We start from the raw sequence: 23,389 nt of genomic DNA, 5'->3' as shown, positions 1-23,389 counted from the left end.
CTCATGTTGCAGCTCAAGGGTGACTATAACATTAGCACCCATGATTGGAGCAAATGGTCTGGCCAGAATTTTTGATGTCAGAAACAAGGTCTCTCCAAATGCAGCACCTGTCAACTTCACCAACTTAAAACAACTCTACCAACCATGAAGTACCTCTAAAAACTCAAACAGAGCCATTGGAGTGTATAGAGTAACTAGAATCATCAAATGGTTACAGCATAGAAAGGGGCCTTTTGGTCCATCATGTCTGTGCCAGCTTTCCGCAAGACAACTCAGCTAGTCCCACTCCCCCACCCTTTTCCCATAGTCCTGATTTTTTTTTTTCTCTTTAGGTGCTTGTCCAAGTCACTTTCAAGATCCCGGGTTGAATCTGTCTCCTGCGCACTCTCAGAAATTGCATTCCCGACCCTAAACACCCACTAGGTAAAAAATGTTTTTCCTTCTGTTGCCTTTGTTTTTTTTTTGCCATTCACTTTAAATCAGTGTTCTCTGATTCTCGACTCTTCTTCAAATGGGAACTATTTCTCTCTATCTAGTCTATCCAGACCCCTCATGATTTTCAACAGCTCTATTAAGTCTCTCAGCCTTCTATTCTCTAAGGAGAAGTCTCAGCTTCTTCAATCTAGTCATATAACTGACATTCCTCAACTTTAAAACCATTCTTGTAAATTTTTTCTGCACCTTCTCTAATGCCTTCATATCCTTCCTAAAGTGTGATGTCCAGAATTGAACACAATACTCCAGTTGAGGTTGAACCAGTGCTTTATGAAGGTTCTTCATAAACTTCTTGCCTCTCTTTGTAAAGTCCAGGATCCCATCTGCCTTTTGAACCATTTTCTCAACACGCACTGCCATCTTCAATGATTTATGCATATATACCCCCAGGTCTCTTTGTTTGTACTGCCCTTTTAGAATTATCCTCTTTATTTTATATTGCCTCTCCTCATTTTTCCTACCAACATATATCACTTAACACTTCTCTACATTAAATTTTATTTGCCAAGTGTCCACCCATTCCACTAGCCTGTCTACATCCTCTTGAAGTCTATCACCGTCATCCTCACAGTTCACAACTCCAAGTTTTGAGTCATCTGCAAATTTGAAAATCATGTACTACTCACCAAAGTCTTGGTTCATCATTAATATAGACCAAGATAATTAGTGATCCTAGTAGTGACCTGTGGGGAATTCCACTGAATGCCTTCCTCCGTCCAAATAACAACCATTCACCACAACTCTGCTCCCTGATACTCACCCAATTTTGTATCCATGCTGCCACTATCCCTTTTATTCCATGGGCTTCACCTTTTCTGCCAACTTGTTAGGTGGCACTTCATCAAGCTTCTTGTATACCACGTGAACCGCATTCTCTCAGCAACCCTTCCTATTACCTCTTCAAAAATTTCAAATCAAGTCAGTTAAACACGATTTGCTTTTAACAAATGGATGTTAGCTTTCTCTAACTAATCTACCCTTGTCCAAGTGACTGTTAATTTTGGCCTGGTTTATCATTTCTAAAAGCTTTCCCACCACTGAGGTTAAACTGACTGGCCTAACATGACCCCTTTAAATAGCACTGGAGGATCTTGTCTTCTGTTGAATGGATATTCAGTTGAACATACATTAGCTAGAGTGGAGAGGTCAGAAATGCCATCACTGATGTCCAATCAGCATTATACGCTGACTGACAACATGATCTACCAGCTCTCCATATTCCTGCTGCACATTCCTCACCAAGGTGGAATGGCCTCACCAAGGTGACACTGGACAAGATCAAGCTAGAAGTGTGCGTGGTGTGGATGCCATTTTGGAACCTGAGGTGCTATGCAGCCCAATTTTGCAGCCAGAGTCTTAGAGTAGGTATTCCTGATACAGGGTACTGAATTTTACCAGCCCTTTAGGAACGCACTGGGAGGCTTGAAGGTGGCAAAATGGCACATGAGGGTGATGGAGCCTTTGTCTTCCCTTTGCCATTGGCAGGTAAGGTGACAGGCAGCTTGCCCACCCAAAACCCAACTGAACCACTTAAGTCACCAGTTAAGGGCCTTTTCTCACCTTCACTGGCATTTTACCAACTGCTGGGGCACCTTCTGCCACCTGGGGAGACTGCCAGGTAAACCCTGGCAATCTCCCAGCAGGGTCCAATGGAGAGGAGCCTCTTAATTAGGCACTGTTTGGCCCGCAGAAGGGCCCCTGGCAGCAATGGCCACCTCCACAGCAACAGCATCACCTGCCATCATGGAACACCTGCTGACCCCTCACCGGGTTCTGCCTTACTGGCCCCAACGCAGTTTTATGACTTACCTGATTATGTGTTCCCATCCTCCAAGTGCAGTCCCAGCAGTGGTCAGTGTTAATGGTGGCACTGTTGAGGTGCCAGCCCTCTAATTGGGTCAGCAGCTCTTGGGGATAGGTTGCTGCCCTTAATAGGATGGCAACCCTGACAGCAGTCACATAATTGGCTGCTGCAGGCAAAATGTGGCCCTGGAACCTGTTGCTAGCTGAAGCCTGGTCGCCCCATGCTTTTGGTTCTAGTGGTGGGACCCATGCTGCCTAAGTAAAAATCAGCCCAGAGTTTTAGTGAATAAGTGTCTGGACAGATGTGTTAAAGATGAGAATTTACAGTTGCTAGGAAATTATTCAACATAGAGTCTTTTTTTCTTCAACTCACTGTATTCCTGCATAAATTGCCAAGAATTAAGTATTTATTTTCAGTTGGATGCAGAAAAGCTACAGAAACAAGGACATCATGCGAACTGCAGCACCAACGTGTGATTCTGCTGCATCTTTAGACATTCAGTTATTTATTCACATCCTTGGAGCCCCAATCTTTATAATGTTATTTCAGAAAGGGAGATTGTTGCTTGAAACCCAATTACCTCATCAAAGATGAAGGAATGAGGCTGTTGGAGGACAGCCTTGGAGTAATGCTTTGACATTCTCTAGAACCATTTCACTGAATGCATTGCTCTGAGAAATTAATGTAGTTTGGTGACATCAACGTTATGTACTCACCAACATGAGAAGCAGAACAATATCGGGATTATCACAAGCACATGCCACGTGCATTGCAGTCCACAAATCCTCATCTTGTCGATTAACGTTTACGCCCCTTTCAATTAGAATCTCTGCAGCAAAGACGTTGTCATAGCGAGCACACTGTTTAAAGGAGAATGTAATATGTTAGCAATGTTTATAACTTTCCTCTTCCACACTTTTTATACGTCACCAGTTTGTTAAATTTAAGGAAAACTATCAGATCTACCCATGACGTTGCTCATGATTTTTAAAATATTCTTTCATGGGATGTGAGCGTCGCTGGTAAGGCCAGCATTTGTTGCCCATTCCTAATTGCCCATCTGTTGTAGATGCACCCACAGTGGTGTTAGGAAAAGAAATGAGGTGAAGAATGCATTTTTATCAAAATTTACACGTTATTAACAAAATCTGCTTTTTATGACAATATTAAAGATTACAGAAAACTTAAGCATAAGTGATTTGGGTGTAACTCACTTCCACAACCTTTTTCGCCGATTCGGCTGATTGCTCTGATATAATTAATGGAAACAAACAGAAACTTGACCCTAGAAATCTTTGACTTTGAGTTAAATTTGTTAATGTTCACAAGATAGGCTAAATACAATAAGGCTCAGAAATCCTGGAAAAAACATTGTGCCAAAACTACAACATAATGGCAATTTTTGGCACAAATGTTCAAGGAGATTTGAGCTTAAGTCACTTATGTCAGTTTTATATGGTATGCCTGAGTTTTGTCAATCTCTCTTGCCCACTGTTCAAAACCGCTTAGGTGCAACAGGACCCAAAATCACAATTCTGGAGTTAATGGTGAATGCACTGAAACCTACAATATACTTTCTGTATCTTTGAATGCATCTTTATTGAACCAGAATCATCTGTATTAATAATTGAACAGCTTGTACCATACATTTTCTAAAAATTTATGTCCAAAGTTCACAAATGATGATATGATGGCTTCAAACTCTCATTTTCAGGGCATAAAGTATATGGCATATGTTCCGCGCATTCCTCAGGCAGCAATCGTTACGTTAATTTCCAATTGTTTTACACTTTTCTTTACATTTAGGGTAAACTTTAGATTAACTTGCTGCTCTGCTATTTCAGGAAATACCAGGCCTAAATATCTAGCTTTTGGGAGATGTATGTCTCAAAGCATGCAAGGTTAATTACTTGTTAGGGCAGGATGATCAAAGTTCCAGCCAGTCAGGAACCAAATAATGTAAATGAGGCCCTACAAGGCTGAAATCTGAACTGCTACAGCATATCTATAGCTGTTGTGTAAATGCACCATTGTAGAGGAACTGAAGTAGTTTAAACATCTCTTCAAGCTTATTCTGCCATTCAAACAGACCTCAGCTACACCTCATCTCCCTTCACATATCTTTGTCCCATTTCTCCAGATAACCACATCTAACAAAAATATCAATCTCTGCCTTGAAAATTTCAATTGCTCTCTGTGAGAGACAATTCCAGATTTCTATAACCTCTATGGGAAAAGATTTTTTCTTATTTCTCTCCAGAATGGCTAGCTCTAATTTTTAGAGTATACCCTTTTGTTCTGGATTTCCCCACCACAGAAATAGCTTCTCTGGGCTGAATTTTCATTCCAGGTTGGGATCTCAATCCCAGGACATTTCCAGGTCCCGACTTGCACCACATCAGCAGCAATGACACAACACAATTTTCAAAGCTGCAGCCAATATTTGGCCTGGAGGTGACTTTAGTGCCCAATTTGGGATGTCTGGCATGGGTAGGACGTGGGAGTTAGGCCTGGAGGGATCATTTTAAAGGCAAATGGCAGCCATGACTGGACTTTGTCGTGTTCAGTTGTTTGGTGTTTGATTAAGTGTGTCCATTGACTGTCCTCTGTGCTGTTAGTCATGACTAGGTGTGGTTAAAGAGAAAGAGAAATTGAAACCAAGCTGGAAGCTTCAGCCTGTAGATACTTTAAAAGCTTTATTTATAAAGTCCTGTTCACACATAGAACCTGGTGTTATTTATGCATACCTCTGAGGCATAAAACACAATAGGCTTGCACGTTTATGCAATCACTCCTCATAATTAAAAGTTTTGGTTCCAATATGATTCTGATGATTCTGCACTGCATTTTCTCTGAGGTCAATATATCTTTCCCAACGCTCGGAAATGAAAGCTGTCACCAACTCACCCAAATCAGAAAATGATAGACAGAGAAACTTGAGATTGATCCAGAATGTCAGCATTTATCATCATTGTGGCAGAGTATGTATCAGTATTAAGAAAAGAAGGTGCAAGTTAGGAAAGAGATGTATCACAAATTGGCATGAAATGCCAGGAGTAGGGTCACTGGTTTGAAGCAAGGGTAACAATAATAATAGGAATAAGCCTGTTCTAAAGAGTGGAGAAATAGGTCAAGGATAATGAAACACTAGAGATTGCAATGTTAGGATTGCAAGAATCAGGCTGGAATAAGTGCATTGAAAAAAATACAGCCAGACAGGGAAAGTCATGACACAAGTCTAGAAGAGATGAAAGAAGGGTGAAGAAGGGTCTAAAAATAAAAAAGACCAGGATCGGGTGATTTGTGATTGAAAATATATTTCTTGCCTTAGTTTCTTTTATAATTGTAGTGTCATTTTAAATTAGTGGGATTTGGGAACCCAGGGAGTGTCTTATGCTCCATCTGTCTCGAATGTGAACCTGACAGCTGTTACTGATGGCAAGAAAATGTTTCACGTTAATGTTACCAAAAAAAGCTTCAGAAGATAAACCATCCACATAATCTCCACTTGTGTGGTAGAAGTGTGATGTAGGATTGGCACAATAAATATTCCACCTCATTGAGCTAAACAATAGGAATGGATGAAATGTTTTATCCTTAAGTTTGCTTTGAAGATTATCTAAATTTGAATCACTCAATAAGAAAACACTTCTTACGTTTTGCCTAATTATATTTCCTTGGGATGTCTCCCCCATTTCTTTCTCACTTGAACAAATGGGCCTGGACTTTTGCTCCAGAGTCAAGTAGCAGGAGTTGGGAAATCTCCTAGCTCACATGTCCGCCCCCAAATAGCGGAATATTCGCTCCAGGGGCAGGGTGCAGTGTGGAGTTGGGCCTGCTGCCCTCAGATACAGTGAAGAAGATAGATTATTCTTTTAAACTTGACAGACACTATTGGCCAAATGGATTTTGCCAGTGCAGAGCTTCAACCACAGGGAGTGCAAGCAGAAAATTTATTAGTTCCATTTATGTAGAAAATCATGTGGGGTTTGTTGACCTTGGTGGGCCAGAATCCATGTCAGGAATATGAAGCTGTAAAGTTTATCTTAATTGCTCTACTGAAGGTGATGGTTGCTTAGTTATTATGGCCAGAATCGTCTGTTCTGGAGTATAAGTTTGGTGGTGGAAGTGAGAGTGATTTCTGCTGTGGGGCAGGATCTTGTGGTGTTCAGCTCATTGCATATGCATCCGCAAGAAGTTTATCGATTCTTGAGGCGGGGCAGGCAGGAAGTTGCCATCTCTGCCGTTAACTCATGGGGTTGAAGATTCGGACACCATATTTAAAGGGCACCCAGAGAGCCTGCACTATCCCTTCCACTTTTGCCTGGCCTGCTCCACCCTTCCTTGATCATCCTCCACACAACTTGCACTGTCACCACCCGGTCTCAAGCACAGGCTGGCATTTACAGATGCTCCCCAAGGAGGAAATGCAGCAGCAACTCGCTGTTAATCATAGAAGAAGTCTACCTCACCAGGTGTATGCCACTTATGTGCAGTCGTGAATGTGAATATTATAATTTCTCGCTGGTGAGGAACTTAATTTGGAGGAGGAGCTTAATTCCAGTGAGGTGGCCTTTTAATGAGCATTCATGACATGCTAATACATGCAAAAGGGTTTCCCAACATTGTTCGTCGGAAAGCTTGACCCACCTTTAAAGTCTCAGGAACTTAATTGCTAGGCCTGAATTTAACCTTTGGCAGGCGTGCACGATCGGCGGGCCCGGGAGCAGTCAGGAAATGGGTCCCCAAGTGCAATCGGCCTCTGACTGCAATTTCACGCTGGCTGGCTAACTAGTGGCCAGCCAGTGTGAAACGCGCGCTGAAAAGCTCAGCGCTGCTGGGGTGGGGGCGGGAAGAGGGTGGGCGATGACGTTTCCGTGGGCACGGGTGAGCGCTGCGAGAAAGATCCCTGAATGCAGACAGCTGCTGAGGGAGCTGCAGACCTGAAAATCATCAAATAAAGGTTTAAAAAGCTGCAAAAAAAATGTCCATGCATCAGAATCAGGCACCTGACAATATAGCTGATAAAAATGCAATCCACAGATATTTATTTTTATTTTATTTCATAACGGAAATTTCATCCCACCTTTGGATAAGGTTTGATGAAAAATGTAAAGGCAGCCTGGCTGATTTGCCCATCCGCCAATTAAGGTTGGGCAGGCCATGAAAAATTGGAGATGATTGCACCGTTAATGGGCTTAATTGCCCTTCCAACTTTTGCGCATGCCCGCCGAGCGAAAAATCGTGTGAGTAAACGATGATGTCAGGACGCTTGCCCAACGTCGTCTTACGTGATTTTACACCCGATTGGGTCAGGTGGTCACCCGCCCGTGGTACATAAAATTCAGCCCCTATAGTTCACCCCAACGTCGGGGAATTGATTTTTGGTCTCCCACCAAATTAACCTCCCCGCCTGCCAAGCTACCCACTGCTGGTGGGACCAAAGATTCTGCCCAAGGTGTCTGTTATAACTAACGAGAGGTCTTGGAGTGCTTTACTTGTACTTCTTTCAATCCAGTATGCTGTATTCGCTGTTCATAATGCAGTCTTCTCTACACTGGGGAGACCAAACAGAAAGGCTGCTTCCCGCTTTTACTTTAAATTTCCAGCATCTGCAGTATTTTGCTTTTGTTTTAGGGTTTATACACTGCCAGTTCTCCTGAAGAAGTTTTGTTCTTCTCTCCAACATTTTCCTATTTCACCTTGTTTCCCTTCATTGCTTTACATTTCCCTTCTGGCGTTTGATAAGATGATTACCAAAACTCACTATCACAGCCATATCTCCTTCCTCAGTGAGTCTCCAGCTCTGACTCATGCCACATGGATTCCAACTGAAGTTCCATCCTTCGTGTTTTGAATCCACTCAGGATTACAGGTATCTCCAAGACACACAATGTTCCTTGGACTGCTGTTCTGGCCACATCCTGAGACCCACACTCAGTGCCATGCAATGCCACAAGTAGACACTTGACCACTGTCTCCAGCAGCACCGACTCACCCCATCTCAAATCTATCCCGGTCCCCAGTTTCATTTCATTCTTCGTCTCATCCAACACCTTAACAAAAAACCTTTTCTCTTCCTTTCAGATGTTAAAAAAAACAAGCTCCAATAATTTATGAGTACGGATGCCCCTCCAGATCCTTCCTCCCCACCCCTTCTTCTAATCCCACCCTTTGTCGTGTATTCACTATACCCTCTGACCTTCCCCTCTCTGACGCTGAACAATCTGTGCTTTGTGAAGGACTTAGTTTTATTCCTTTATGCCCCCACCTCAATGAATTTCAGGCATGACATCCTTATTCTGCCATTAACATTTACTCTGGAGCAATGTTTTGTTTCTTGACTATAACCATTAGCACTCCCTTTGTCTTTTGTTCCATGATATCTTTGTAATTTAATCTCTCCCACGCTCTAAACTATCCTTGATCTTCCCTTTAATTCCATCTGACCCTCCCCGCTTTCTCAACAGCATAAACCTCCCTTTAGTTCCAAAGAAGACTCATATTGGACTTGAAATGTTTTCTCTCCACAGATGCTGCCAGGCCTATTGAGTTTTTCCAGCACTTCCTGTTTTTTATTTCAGATTTCCAGCATCTGCTGTACTGCGCTTTTATGTTATTGCCTTAGAGTTAAAATCTGAACATGGCAAGTTATGAAATTGAATTCAGCCAACCTAATCACTTTTGGGCTATGATCGGCGGTGGGGGCCGGTGGGGTGGGTTGCGGTTGTGGGGATAAAGTGATTATGAAAGTATTGTCATAAAACCCTACTCATTCACTAATGTCATTCCTTTAGAGGAGGGAATCTGCCAACACCACCTGGTCTGGTCTACATGAACATTAACTTGTAATGCCCTCAGGGCAGGGCAAGTAGAGATTGGCAATAAATATTATCTTATCAGTGTCATCCATTCCAAGAAACAAATTAAAACAATAATGAGATAAGGCTCAGAGGCTCCTCTTGAATGTAGTTATTAACAGTTGTAGGTTTTAGGTTAGATATTGATAATGTTTTCTGCATTTATTTATTTATTGTGTCTCTCACTTCATAAATAATAATCTGTACAAGCCCTTCTGTGCAACGAAATGTTATTGAAGTTTCAAACCTCAAAGTTATTATTGTCACTATGTAAATTAAATGGGTCTCTTTGGCAAAGGAAAGTTATGTTAGTACATTTGCCTGCTAACATGACAACAGTCAGTTTAACTGATAATATTATTACTATTTGTTATAGGGCTGCTTATAGATGCAACATCAAAGTTCAGGGATGCTTCCACCAAAAACACCTGAGGTCCAATCATGAGAATTCGATGGCAGGACAAAATCACAAAAAATGAGGTTCTTCATCATGCTGGGCTCAACAGCATGGAGTCAACCCTCCAGAAAATTGAACTTAGATGGGAAGGCCATTGTATGTGTTCAATTGTTCTTTGTTTGATTAAGTGAGCCTGTTTACTAATGATGCTCACTGTGCTTGATTGGTTAAGCCTGGGTGTAGACTCAGAGAAAAGTAAACAAAGCTGTAGAAAGTGCTAGAAGCTAGAGCTAGGAGCATGGAGTAGACATTTTAAAGCACTATAAATAAAGTTCCTATACACATTTAGGCTGCTGTGTCATCTCTGCAGAGATGTGAGATATAAAATATACAATGACCATGTTTCCTGCATAGATGACTATTTGTATTTTACATTAATCCAGTTCATCAATTTTGAAAGCAATTAACTATCTCTATGAAAGTTTATTATTAGTTATGTCAATTGCTTCGTTAAGAAATATTTTCCTTGAAAGTTTACCTCCTTACTCATTTATCTCAATTCACTTCTGGTTTCCTGGCTAACCTCCCATTCTGTAACCCCTATTAACTTCAGAATATTCCAAACTCTTCTGTCTTTATCCTATCCCACACCAAGTTTTGCTCACTGATCACTCTGTGCTCACTGATTTATTGGAGATTCATTGGAGATTTTAGGGAACTGAGAGCCAACGTAACATATTCATCTGCATACTTAAATACCATGCATGGCCTTACTCCACCAACCCTTGGGCTCCTTTCCCCCAGAACGGTCTGTTCCCCTGACTCTGTCTTTTGTGCAAACTCATCTTTGCTTCCCATCATCCTATTATTGGTGATTGTGCCTTCAGCCGCATAGATGACACACTCTGGAACTCTTTTCTAATCCCTACACTTTTCCACCTACTGTCCTCCTCTTAAACTTTCCTGAATTTTTTTTTACCAAGCTTTTGGTTACCATTCCTAATATCACCTTTTTTATTTGTCGTTCATTTTTCTTACTATGCTCTTAAGAAGCACCTTGGGGTATTTTTCTATATTAAAGGTATTATATATACATCTGTGATTATATAAAACCTGAAAATGAAGGTATAGTTATGAAATATTTTTAAAGCGAGTAAATCAGTGGATTTTGGTCCAGATGGTTCCTAATGAATATGGCCTGACAGGAGTAACATTTACACTTTGGAAAGCTCCTGTCCCAAAAATGTATTAAAATTATCTATGTTACCTTTTGTACAAAGAACAATAACTATGACAATTGAAAGAGTGTGGGGACCAAATCCAAATCCAGGTGCAGCACTAAAATCTAAACTAATGTAAAGTATCATCAAAAACCTATGCTAATAGCAAAAGAAAAATAATTTTAACCCCGAACTCCAACAATTACTGTAAATTGTTTCCACTTATTTAACATTTATATGTTAAGGAGGTGAGCCAGTTTTGTATCCCACCTCTTCAAACTCTGCTGTAAGTAAGCTGTATCCATGTAATTGCCCTCATATGTTCACAACTCATAGTACCTAATGAATAATGGCACACCATGGCTGTTCTTACCAGATGGAGGAGCGAGCCTCCTGAGGAAATCAATGTGTTGGGGTCAGCACCATCCTTCAGTAGCTTCAAGACTGTATTAACAACATGAATAGCAAGATGTTAGCACAGGAAACAAAAATATTTCTCACCACTTTAGATGTAAACTGTGGTTTAATTAATACATGCAAATGAGATTTAATGTGCATTTATTTGATCAGTATAATGTTTTATCAGCACATTAAATGATGGGTGGTGGAGTCTTGGTTCAATCTTTATGAGTTTCTAAACTGTGCATCTCAATCTCAGTTGGTGTTGCAATTTGTTGTTCAATTTAATGACATTGCACAAAATGAATTGCAAACATCAACTGTGCTGTACGAGGTACCATGAAGGACTGATGTGTATGGAGTATCAGAGGATACTGAGAGTAGCAAGGAAGGAAATTGGACTGACTTTCCAAAGTCGGGAAATGGCTCAATTTACACTTCCCGAAATGAAGATGAGAATTCAGCCCATGATCTCTGGATTTCTAGTCTATAACTATAATCACTAGGGTACCATACCCCCCAGCATTCATCCAAACTACCCTAACCTGGAAATTGGTTTGTTAGAATGGTTAGCCTGAAGACATACCTAATTTTAGGTCTTGGTCCTCATATAAATGAGATTGGTTATCTGTGGATGCATGTTGGGAATCCCCAGCAGTTCTCTGACAAACTGGAATTGGATTTGGACTGATGCATTATGACAGCTGCCCTCAGGGGGTCCTGGGAGGGGGAGGTGAAGGGGAAGGGGGCATGCTGACATCATCAATGGTCCTTGTCACTGCAGAATGTATACAAAGAGAAAGAAACTGCATATGTGAGAAACTGGGGGAAAAAATGCAAGAAATACACAACAGACCAGCCAGGATTGAAAAAAGATAATTAATGTTAAAAAATGTGGACCCTTCATTGGGACTGTCTTGTTACAGATGCTGACAATATTCTGTGTATTCCTGACATTAGCTTTTTTTAATTTCACATTTTAATGAGCTAAGTTAATAATATTAAGGTTACTGGGCTATCAAAAAGCTGAAGCTGTATCAGCTCTAATTGTGCATCTTGTTGTTTGACATTGTGGGTTGTTTTCATCTTTCTGCTGACCAACTGAAATGGAAACTGCATGCAGTACGCCCGCAGACTCTGAAAACTAGACCATCAGTAGTAAACTACTAAAAAAAATGATTGAAAACAAAGCAATCACTATTTAGCCTTTTCTTTGCAATTATTCTATCACAGTGGGAAAAATGATCAAAAACAATTTCCTGGCTCTTGATTGACAGGAGTATGGATCAGATGTAATGATCTCGGTAGGGAACAGTAACTTTTAAAAAACAAATTTAAACACCCAGAAAGAATTATGCCACAAGGTTTCGCATTTTAAACAAAAAACCTTTAATGTGCAAGAGTTAAACAGACATCACTAACTTAACACTATATTTGTGAACACATACTTTAAATCTGAAATCTCAACAGACCACTTCCAGCTCTACTTTTATTTCCACCCAAGAGTTATTCCCTTTACAGAATCCTGAGAGTTCCTTCACTTATCCTGGAACTAATCCAAGGTGTGCCACAGCTCTCAGGAATTCACTTGGATTCTCCTCAGTGCTCCTGCTATTCTCCAAAGTAAAATACTTTGTGGAGTCCATCCACTAGCATCCAGCTAGACAAACCCACTAACTCTCTTTCAATACCTCATGTTTGTTAGCTCCCAGCTCAAGCGTGGGCCTCACTGCTCTCTTGCTTAGTGACTCCAAATCAAAAAAAACACCCTTGGTGTCTGATAGTCCTCTAATACTGGTTCCAACTGCTTTACAGCTTTTGGCAGATTCTCTCTCTGCCTGTCTCAAAGTTGCTCCCAGGCTGACCAAACTCCACTTCCTGTTTCTGTGATTGCTCACTCGGAGGTGAGTGCACAGTAAAGTTGTGCAGCGCTCGCCCTGGTCACCTGTTGGACTTCAAGACTGAGTTGCGTTGGAGGGCAGGGGTGGCAGGGGCTGCCCTGGGGTTGATGCGGCTTGGGGTTGGGGGCAAGGGTTACCCTGCGGTTGAAGGAAGTGCACAAGCACAAGTGGGGTGGGGAGGATGGAAGCGGCCAAGCATTAGGTAAATGTTGTATAAAGTGACCATTCCTCTGCAGCTGAGACAGTTGAGATACAGCTACATTGATGTGTGGAGTCGGGTTTCTAGCTTATTTGCCCACTAAAGCAATGCAGCAGAATGAAAGTGCCATCAAGTGCTCCAGAGCTTTCCAACACTCATGCACAGACTGCAAAGAAATGAGCATTTTAGTGGACTGCAGAACAGTTGGGCACATTGTACAATATCCTCGCTAAAGCTGGCCATGCAGCAGTCATGGGTTGGGGCACTCACAGCCTCTTGCAATATCATCATTCAGGTTTGGACCAGTCTCCCATGTGGTTCAAGCTAACATCACAGCCTTGCAGCATGGGCTAGGAGAATGCCTGCACCTGAGCTGAGAGCACAGTGTGCAGTTCAATGGGCAATGCTGCTACCAATCAGTCAGCTGCACTGGCGTGGAGGTGGGCGGGGTTTCAGGCAGCCGTGCAGCACACTAAACTCTGGCCATCCAAGTGGTGGCCAGCACTCTCTGGGATGCGTTAAGGGGCCTTCAGATTTAACCAAGAGAGGTTTTTAGTACACCCAAGCTAACCCACAGGTCTCTCTCTTTCACCCTGCAGGAGGAGTAAATCAGGATTATGGAACCTGGTTAACTAGCTGTATGCCTCGTGGCATATAGAGAGTGGAGACAAAGGAGAAGAGAGCGACGGAGGTGCTTGGCTGGGCAGAGGGAGGAGCAGTAGCACTTTCAGGAAGAAGAGGTGGCTGGGGCTCCTGCACACACCGCTGAAGAGCCACAGCGAGTCATTGTTGGTCGGCGCCTAGCTGGACCCAGGGTCTATAGACACTGCCTTTCATTCCTGCAGATAACCAACTGGCAATGTCGCCGAAGACTGCGCATATCAAGGGGACTGGTCAGTTACATCTACCAGCTGCAATAGGATTTGGCGCCACATGTACATGGTGGAAATCCAATGCCAGTGGCCATGAAAGTGACTGTGGCAATCAATTCTTATGCCAGTGGCTCCACTCAGGGCTCCACAGGTGACCGCTGTGGGATATCAAAAGCCTCCACCCACAATTGAATCCATGAAATCACGGATTCCATCTTCGTCAGGGCACACAACTTTGTGCATTTTGCTCCGGACAAGGAGAACCACGATGCAAGAGCGATTGGATTTGACCCAGTCTCGGGTTTCCCACAGCAGGGTGCGATCGCCTTCACTCACGTGGTGCTCAGATCTCCATCGCAACAACTGTGTCAACTGCAAGTCCTTCCGTTCACTGAATATGCAGCGGGTGTGCGACCACCACAAACACATCCCGCAAGCCTGCGCATGGTTTCCAGGGAGCGTCCATGACTCCTACATTCTCAGTCAGTCACAGAACCCTGATTTCTTCCAGGGTCCATAAAGGCTGCAGGGATGTCTCCTCAGGGAACAAGATCTACCCGCAGAGGACGTAGCTGATCACACCCGTGCAGCGGCCTCAGACTACAGCAGAGCGAAGGTATAACGAGGCTCATGCTGCAACTTGCAACCTGGTGGAGCAAACCATCAGGATGCTGAAAATGCAGTTCTGGTGCCTGGACCAGTCTGGTGGAGCCCTGCAATAGAGTCCACAGAGAGTGTCATGCATTGTCATTGCCTGCTGCGCCCTTTACAAACTGGTGCTGCAACGGGGAGAGGGGCTGGCTGAGGAGGAGCTGCAGGAGTTGGAGGTCTCCTCCGATGAGGAGGACATTGATGGTGATGAGGGTGAGGAGTTCCTCGAAGGCAACAATGACAGTGATGGGGCCCTCGCACTGGCCAGATGAGGCAGGTGCGCTCGGGAGACCCTCATTGCTGTTAGATTTGTGGAGGATGATGACAACATGCAGTGAGGAGACACCATGGATCCTCACATTGCATCTATGAATGCTTGACTCCAATCTGGCTTATGGCAGCGCACACATCCTCTGTGATAATGCTCCTGCCATTGAGATGGAATGGAGGCCCTAATAGTCACTCGATTGCAGGAGGATGATGACGATATGCAGTGAGGATACTCTATAGATCTTCACATAGCCTCTGAGAATGTCTGACTCCTGCCTGGCTGAGGGCAGCTTGTTTACGCTCTGTGATCTGGGTCATTTCATGAAGACACAGCCATGAAACTTTAAAAGCATATGATCCTTTGTCCTTCAGCACCTGACCCCTTCAGGGGTCAATTAAAGAGGCCAATTAAAGCCAGCCCAGTGTAAAACTCAAGCAGTAGCGCTCAGCGCTGCCCGTTCAGGCAGGGGGTGGGGTGCCAGGAGTGCAAGTGGGGCAAGTGCAAACATCACGCAGGCGCGCGAGTGAGTGCTTGAAAATCTCTGTCACATGATAAGGGACATGCTTTTAATTAAATTTTAAATGTTTTATTTTATTTTTATTTGCTTTGGGAAACCTCATTCCACCCGTGGATGAGATTTCCTAAAAAGTGCAAAGGCCGCCCAACAAACTAAAAATTTTGGCCAAGGTGTTAAAAAGATGCTTTCATGTGCTTTATAGAGTCTAAGACAGCCCCTACCTATTTAATCCAAACCAAAAAACGCAGATGCTGAAAACTTGAAATAAAAACATTTCATCTGAAGGGTCACCATGAATCTAAAAAATTAAACGTGTGAAACCAGGAGTTTGGTGAGTGATGGAGTTTTAAGGTTTGATTTCTCGTTAAAGTCTAGTTTTTCTTTAATTTAGCAATTAACTAAAAATTTCTGCTTAAGTTAAGAGGCAAGTTAAGTTTATTCCAGTCTTATACAAGCTCTCTGAGAGCAGTTGTAGCTAGTTAATCAGGCAGCTAGCTTAAACTAGTTTCTGAGTCTTGACAGACCTTGACTCACTCGTTTTTCAGGAAGTGTAAATATAGGGTTTTCTGAATGCCTAAGCACTAACTGCTGCTTGAATGCACAGGATGTCAATCTGGGAGTTTTTTGAGTTAGATGACAGGCGAACTATAAATTAACTAAGATAAATTTAATTAACGCGATAAAGATGGCAGGACAGGTGATTTGTCATGACTGCAGCATGTGGGAGCTCCTGATTGCTCCTGTCAGGGTGGGGTGGGGGGGGGATGTCGGGGTCAGGCCTCGGGGAGAGGATCGGGTTGGGGGAGTTGGGTTGGTTCAAGCCCCAGGTCAGGGGTGTCGTGTTGGGCCTCGGAGTAAGGGATGTTGGGTCGGGTCTTGGGGTCAGGCCCCGGGGGGGTGGTTGGGGATGGGGTGAAGGATCAGGCGTCAGGGGGAGGAGGGACGGGTTAAGCTGGGTTGGCCTTGGGCGGGAGGTGGGGGTGGGGGACAGTATCGGGTTGGGCTTTGGGGATGGGGGGGTGGGGTCAGGTCAGGTCGGGCTGGAACTAGGGGAGGGGGGAAATAAAAGGAAGAGTCCCTGTGGGGCTGGAGAAAATACATGGGATGGAGAATTCTCATTAGGGGTGTAGCCCCTTGGGGGTGGGGGGAGTTCTGTGTGGGTGGGTAGTCGGGGTGCTAAGGGGAGACCCTTGGGGGGTCAGGCAACAGGGTATGTCCCTTGAGGGTGTCCCATCTGGGGTCAGTCGGGATCTGTGCAATAGTTACCCAGATGTTCAAAGAGGTTTTATCTTCTAACTTTTTCTGGGTAACTATCAATGTAATTCAGTTGGAACTATCCAAAGTTTGCAATTGAAATCACATTTTCAAATGGCAGGGGAAGTTTGCATATCCGGGCAATTGCTGTGCAAACCTTACTTGTGTTATATGTTAACAATTTGGATGTGAACGTAGGGGGCACGATTGGGAAATTTGCAGATGACACAAAGATTGGCCAAGTAGTGGATAGTGTAGAGGATAGCCATAATCTCCAAAACGATATCGATGGGATGGTGGAGTGAGCGGTAAAGTGGCAGGTGGATTTTAACATAGAGAAGTGTGAGGTCATACATTTAGGGAGGTCAAACAGTTACAGGGATTACACAATAAATGGGAATATACTAAGAGGGGTAGATGAAGTGAGAGATCTTGGTGTACAAGTACACAGGTCCCTGAAGGCAGCAGTTCAAGTAGACAAGGTTGTAAAGAAGGCATATGGAATGCTCTCCTTTATAGGCAGAGGTATAGAATATGCAAGTAAGGATATAATGTTGGAATTGTATAAAACACTGGTGAGGCCACAACTAGAGTATTGTGTGCAGTTCTGATCATCACATTACAGGAAGGACGTAATAGCTCTGGAGGGAGTGCAGAGGAGGTTTACAAGAATGTTGCCAGGGTTCGAAAAGTGTAACGAGGAGAGATTGGATAGGTTGAGGTTATTTTCCTTGGAACCAAGAAGGCTGAGAGGTGACTTGATTGAGGTGTACAAAATTATGAGGGGAATAGATAGAGTGGACAGGATAAAATTGTTTCCCTTGATGGAGAATTCTAAAACCAGGGCACATAGATTCAAGATAAGTGGCAGAAGGTGTAGGGGGGACATGAGGAAGAACTTTTTTACGCAGAGGGTAGTGGGTGTCTGGAGTTCGCTGCACAAGTTGGTGGTAGAGGCAGAAACTTTAAACTCTTTTAAAAAGTACATGGATCTGCACCTAAAGTGCTGTAAGCTGCAGGGCTATGGGCCAGGTGCAAGAAGGTGGGATTAGAAAGGGCACCTGGGTGTCCTCAGGCTGGCATGGACAAGACGGGCTGAATGGCCTTCTTCTGTGCTGTAACTTTTCTATGGTTCTAAGGTTCTAACTATGGAAAGAGTAGGACCAATTAGGGACCATAGTGATAATCTATGTGTGGAACTGGAAGACATGGGTACAGTCCTCAATGAATACTTTGCGTCAGTCTTCACAATAGAAAAGGACAACAAAGGTATAGACATTGGGGTGGAGGACTGTGAAATATTAGAGGAAATTAACATAGAGAGAGAGAGGAGGTACTAGCACGTTTAGTGGCCTTAAAAGTGGATAAATCCACAGGCCCAGATGAGATGTATCCCAGGCTGTTGAGGGAGGCAAGGGGCCCTGGCAGTAATTTTCAAATCCTCTCTGGTCACAGTTGAGATGCCAGAGTACTGCAGGACTGCTAATGTTGTCCCATTATTAAAAAAGGGAAGAAGGGAAAGACCAGGAAATTACAGGCCAGCCAGTCTAACTTCGGTGGTAGGAAGATACGAGAAAGAATTTTGAGGGACAGAATATATCTGTACTTGGAGAGACACAGATTAATCAAGGATAGTCAGTATGGATTTGTTAAGGGAAGGTCATGTTTGACAAATTTGATCGAATTTTTGAGGGGGTAACCAGGAGTGTTGATGAGGGTGATGCATTTGATGTGGTCTACATGGACTTCAGCAAGGCTTTTGATAAGGTCCCTCATGCCAGACTGGTCAAAAAAGAGCCCACGGGACCCAAGGCAAAATGACACGTTAGATCTAAAATTGGCCGAGAGGCAGGAAGCAGAGTGTGATGGTAGAGGGATGTTTCTGCGACTGGAAGTGTGTTTCCAGTGGGGTTCCACTGGACTCGGTGCTGGGGCCCTTGCTGTTTGTGGTGTACATAAATTATTTGGACTTAAATGTAAGGGGTATGATCAAGAAGTTCGCAGATGGCACAAAAATTTGTAGGGCGGTAAATAGTGAGGAAGATAGCCATAAACTGCAGGAGGATATTAATGGACTGGTCAGGTGGGCAGAGCAGTGGCAAATGGAATTCAACTCAGAAAAGTGTGAGGTAATGCAATTGGGGGGGTAAAACAAGGCAAAGGATTACACTATGAATAGTAGGACCTTGGAAAGTACTGAAGATTAGAGGGACCTTAGTGTGCATATCCACAGATCCCTGAAGGTAGCAGGGTAGGTAGATAAGGTGGTTAAGAAGGCATATGGGATACTTACCTTTATCAGCCGAGGCATAGAATACAAGAGCAGGGAGGTTATGCTGGAACTGTATAAAACACTGGTTAGGCCACAACTGGAGTACTGGGTGCAGTTCTGGTCACCACGTTATAGGAAGGATGTGACTGCATTGAAGAGGGTGCAGAGGAGATTTACCAAGATGCTGCCTGGGCAGGAGGGTCTGAGCTATGAGGAAAGATTGGATAGGCTGGGGTTGTTTTCCTTGGAGTAGCGAAGGTTGAGAGGGGACCTGATAGAGTTGTATAAGATTATGAGGGGCATAGATAGGGTAGATAGGAAGGCACTTTTTCCATTAGTAGAGGGGTCAATAACCTAGGGGGCATAGATTTAAGGTAAAAGGTAGAAGGCTAGGAGGGAAGTTGAGGAGAAATTTCTTCATCCAGAGGGTGGTGGGAGTCTGGAACTCACTACCTGAAAGGGTGGTTGAGTCGGAAACTCCTGTCACATTTAAGAAGTATTTAGATATTCACTTGCATTCCATAGCCTCCAGGGCTATGGATCAAGCGCTGGAAAATAAGATTAATGTAGTCAGATCTCTGTTGACCAGTGTGGACATGATGGGCTGAATAGCCTCCTTCTGTGCTGTAAACATCTATGAGGCCAAGGAGGGTGCCATTGTCACACAACAGAACCCCAAAAGCAGGCCAGGGCCCTCCATGCCTCGGCCCTGCAGAGGACGCACACCAAGGTCATCAGAGACAGGGCATAGCAGTCAGCAGGCTACCTCTGCCTCCGCTGTGGATGTCCTGGGAGCACCAAGGTGTAGCAGCAGGGTTAGGAAAGTTAAGAAGATGTAACTCTTTTGAGTTATCAACAGATCGCATGTAACTCTTTCGAGTACATTCACAGTTCTTGGTTTCCGGGAGTGGGACATGAACCCACAACCCTCTGATTCAAAGGCGAGGGTGCTATGAACTGAGCCACAGCTGACACCTCGTTGTTAAGAAGATGTAACTCTTTCGAGTTATCAACAGTCACAGATTGTAACTCTTTCGAGTACATTCACAGTTCTTGCTTTCCGGGAGTGGGACATGAACCCACAACCTTCTGATTCAAAGGCGAGGGTGCTATGAACTGAGCCACAGCTGACACCTCATTGTTAAGAAGATGTAACTCTTTTCGAGTACATTCACAGTTCTTGGTTTCCAGGAGTGGGACATGAACCCACAACCCTCTGATTCAAAGGCAAGGGTACTATGAACTGAGCCACAGCTGCACAGCCTGGGCATGGGTGTTAATCACTTGTACATACTGTTTACTATTGTCACTAAACTCCTTGCCTATGGCTCCTTGTTCTGATGAGCAGTGCTCGTGTTACTTAGATGTGAAGCTTTCGGCACAGGATAAAGGCAGGTGTCTCAGTCCAGGGCCCCTGTGCTTTGTGCAGGCTTCAGACCAAAGTGATGGTCCAGCCTCACACCCCTTCGACACATTTCTGATGCCTGCATCTCAACAGTGCTTGTCATTGTTGCCAGAATGTAGTGGGCAGGCGTCACAGAGTTCCGTCATTCTCTCTGTTTCCTCTCAGCACCTTTAAGGTGGGGCTGGTCCCCATCTCTTCAGCATCTGTGACCAGTGATGCTGTGCTCCTGAAGGGGTCAGGTGCTGAAGGTGGACAAAGGATCAGGTGCTTCTAAAGTTTGATGGCTGTGTCTCTATGATTTGACCCTGATCACAGAGCGCAAGTGAGCTGCCCTTGGCCAGACAGGAGTCAGATATTCTCAGAGGCTATGTGAAGATCTTTGGAGTGTCCTCACTGCATGTTGTCATCATCCTCTTGGAATCAAGTGACTTTTAGGGCCTCCACTGCATCTCCATGACAGGAGCATTCTCACAGATGGTATGCACACTGCCATAAGCCAGACTGGAGTCAAACATTCACAGTTGCAATGTGAGGACCTATGGGGTCTCCTCACTGCATGCTGTCATCATCCTCCCCAAATATAGCAACTCTGAGGGCCTCCCAAACGCATATGCCTCGTCTGGCCAGTGCGAGGGGCTCATCCCTGTCATCGCCGTCTTCAAGGGCCTCTTCACCCTCATCGCCGTTGGCGTCCTCTTCATCCGAGGAGACCTCCAGCTCCTCTATCTCCTCCTCAGCCGGCTCATCTCCCCGTTGTAGCGCCAGTTTGTAAAGGGCACAGCAGGCAATGATGATGCATAACACTCTTTGTGGATTGTATTGTAGGGCTCCACCAGACTGGTCCAGGCACCGGAACCTCATTTTCAGCATCCCGATGGTTTGCTCCACCAAGGTGCGAGTTGCAGCATGAGCCTCATTACACCTTCACTCTGCTGCAGTCTGAGGCTGCTGCACAGGTGTCATCAGCCACGTCCTCTGTAGGTAGCCCTTGGCCCCGAGGAGCCATCCCTGCAGCTTCTGTAGACCCTGGAATACGTCAGGGATCTGTGGCCGACTGAGAATGTCAGAGTCATGGACGCTCGCTGGAAAGAGTGCGTAGACCTGCTGGATGAGTTTCTGGGGGTCGCACACCAGCTGCATATTCAGGGAATGGAATCCCTTGCAGATGTAGTTGACCGCATGCTGTGATAGAGACCTGAGTTCATTTGATGGCTCCCTGCACCTGTTGGAAACCTGAGATCTGGGCAAATCCAATCACTTTGGCATCCTGGCTCTCTTAGCCCTGGGTGAAATGCACAAAGTTGTGTGCCCTCGTGAAGATGGCATCCGTGACTTCATGGATGCATGTGTGGGTGGTGGCTTGTGATACTCCACAAGGGTCACCTGTGAAGATCTGAAAGGAGTCACTGGCATAGAAATTAAGCGCCACAGTCACTTTCACAGCCATAGGCAATGGATGCCCTCCATGTCCCTGTGGCCCCAAATCCTGCAGTAGGTGGTAGATGTGATGAAAAGTTCCCTAGACAAGCACAATCTTCGGCGACACTGGTTCTCGGTCTTCTGCAGGAATGAAAGGCAGCATCTATAGACTTGGGTGTCGCTAAGTGACAACCAGCGACCACTTGCTATGACTCTTCGGTGGCGTGTGCGGGAGCCCCAGCTGCTTCTTATTCCTGATGGTGCTGCTCCTCCTTCTGTGCAGCCAGGTGCCTCAGTCACTCTGTGGTCTGTCATTTTCACTCTCTGTACGCCATGAGGCATACAGCTAGTTCATCAGGCTTCATAATCCCGATGTACCCTTGCAGGATGAAAGAGAGAGACATGTGGGTTAGCATGTGTGTACTAAGAACCTGTCCTGGTTAAGTGTGAAGGCCCCTTAACCCATCGCAGAGAGTGCTGGTCACCACTTGGATGACCAGAGATTAGTGTGCTGCATGGTTGCCTGAAACTCCATCCACTTCCGACCGATTGGCAGCAGCTTTGCTCACTGGACTTTTTGCTGTGCTTTCAGCTCAGGCACAGGCATTCTCCTAACCCACACTGCATGGCTGTTTTGTTAGCTTGAACCATCGGGGAGACTGGTCCAAACCGGGATGCTGACATTGCAAGGAGCTGTGAGCACCTCCACCAATGACTGCTCCATGGCCAGCCTTAGCAAGGAGATTGTACAACGTGCCCAGTCATCCAACTGTTCTGCAATCCACTAAAATGCTCATTACTTTGCAGTCTGTGCTCGAGGGATGAAAAGCTCTGGAGTACTTTGCAGCACTTTGATGCCTCCGCATTGCTTGAGTGGGCAGATAAGTTAGAAGCTCAACTCCAATCATATCAATGTGGCTGTGCCTGAACTGTCTCAGTTGCAGAGGAATGGTCACTTCTTATAAGGTGTCTCTAATGTGTGGCCACTTCCCTCGTCCACCCTACTGCCCTACCCTGAATGCTTGTGCACTACATTTAACTGCAGGCAGACATTGCTCCCCACCACCCAAGTCAACTAACCACGGGGCAGCCCTAGCGTCACCGCACCCCCCTAAGTCCCCTCAACTGCAGGGCTGCCCTTCTGCCCCACCCCTACCCCCACCCCCACCCAACACACCTCAAGCTTGAAGTCCAACTGGCGACCCTAGCGAGCGCTGCACATCGCTGCTGCATAGTCACCTCCGGGTTCCCCTGAAAGTGCAGCCTGCCAAGTGCTCGCCTTTTATATGCTGTTGTGAAGCACATCAGCATGCTTTCCCACCGATGTGGGCGAATGATCCAGTGGTGGGGGGGTGGGGGGAATACGAATCCGGCGGGCAGGCCTAATAATGATATGCAAATCTATTGCAATGAGGTTCCTGACATCCAATTGTGAAACTGATAGTGTAATATT

At 44.8% G+C, this 23,389-nt stretch overlaps 1 protein-coding gene across 1 annotated transcript in view; it reads right to left on the bottom strand.

The window, feature by feature from the left end:
* The window catches only part of myo16 (myosin XVI), a 654,305-nt gene that overhangs the window by 592,346 nt on the left and 38,570 nt on the right, over window positions 1–23,389 (bottom strand). Inside the window, exons 2-3 of the mRNA XM_078544837.1 lie at window positions 11,150–11,220; window positions 3,016–3,159 (exon numbers count right to left, since the gene is read on the bottom strand). Of these exons, the coding sequence (XP_078400963.1) occupies window positions 3,016–3,159; window positions 11,150–11,220 (215 nt within the window). The remainder of the gene's footprint in view (window positions 1–3,015; window positions 3,160–11,149; window positions 11,221–23,389) is intronic.

This window comes from Cetorhinus maximus, chromosome 7, assembly GCF_964194155.1.
Source record: "Cetorhinus maximus chromosome 7, sCetMax3.hap1.1, whole genome shotgun sequence".
NCBI lineage: Eukaryota > Metazoa > Chordata > Chondrichthyes > Lamniformes > Cetorhinidae > Cetorhinus > Cetorhinus maximus.
This window is presented reverse-complemented; position numbering and strand designations above follow the sequence as displayed.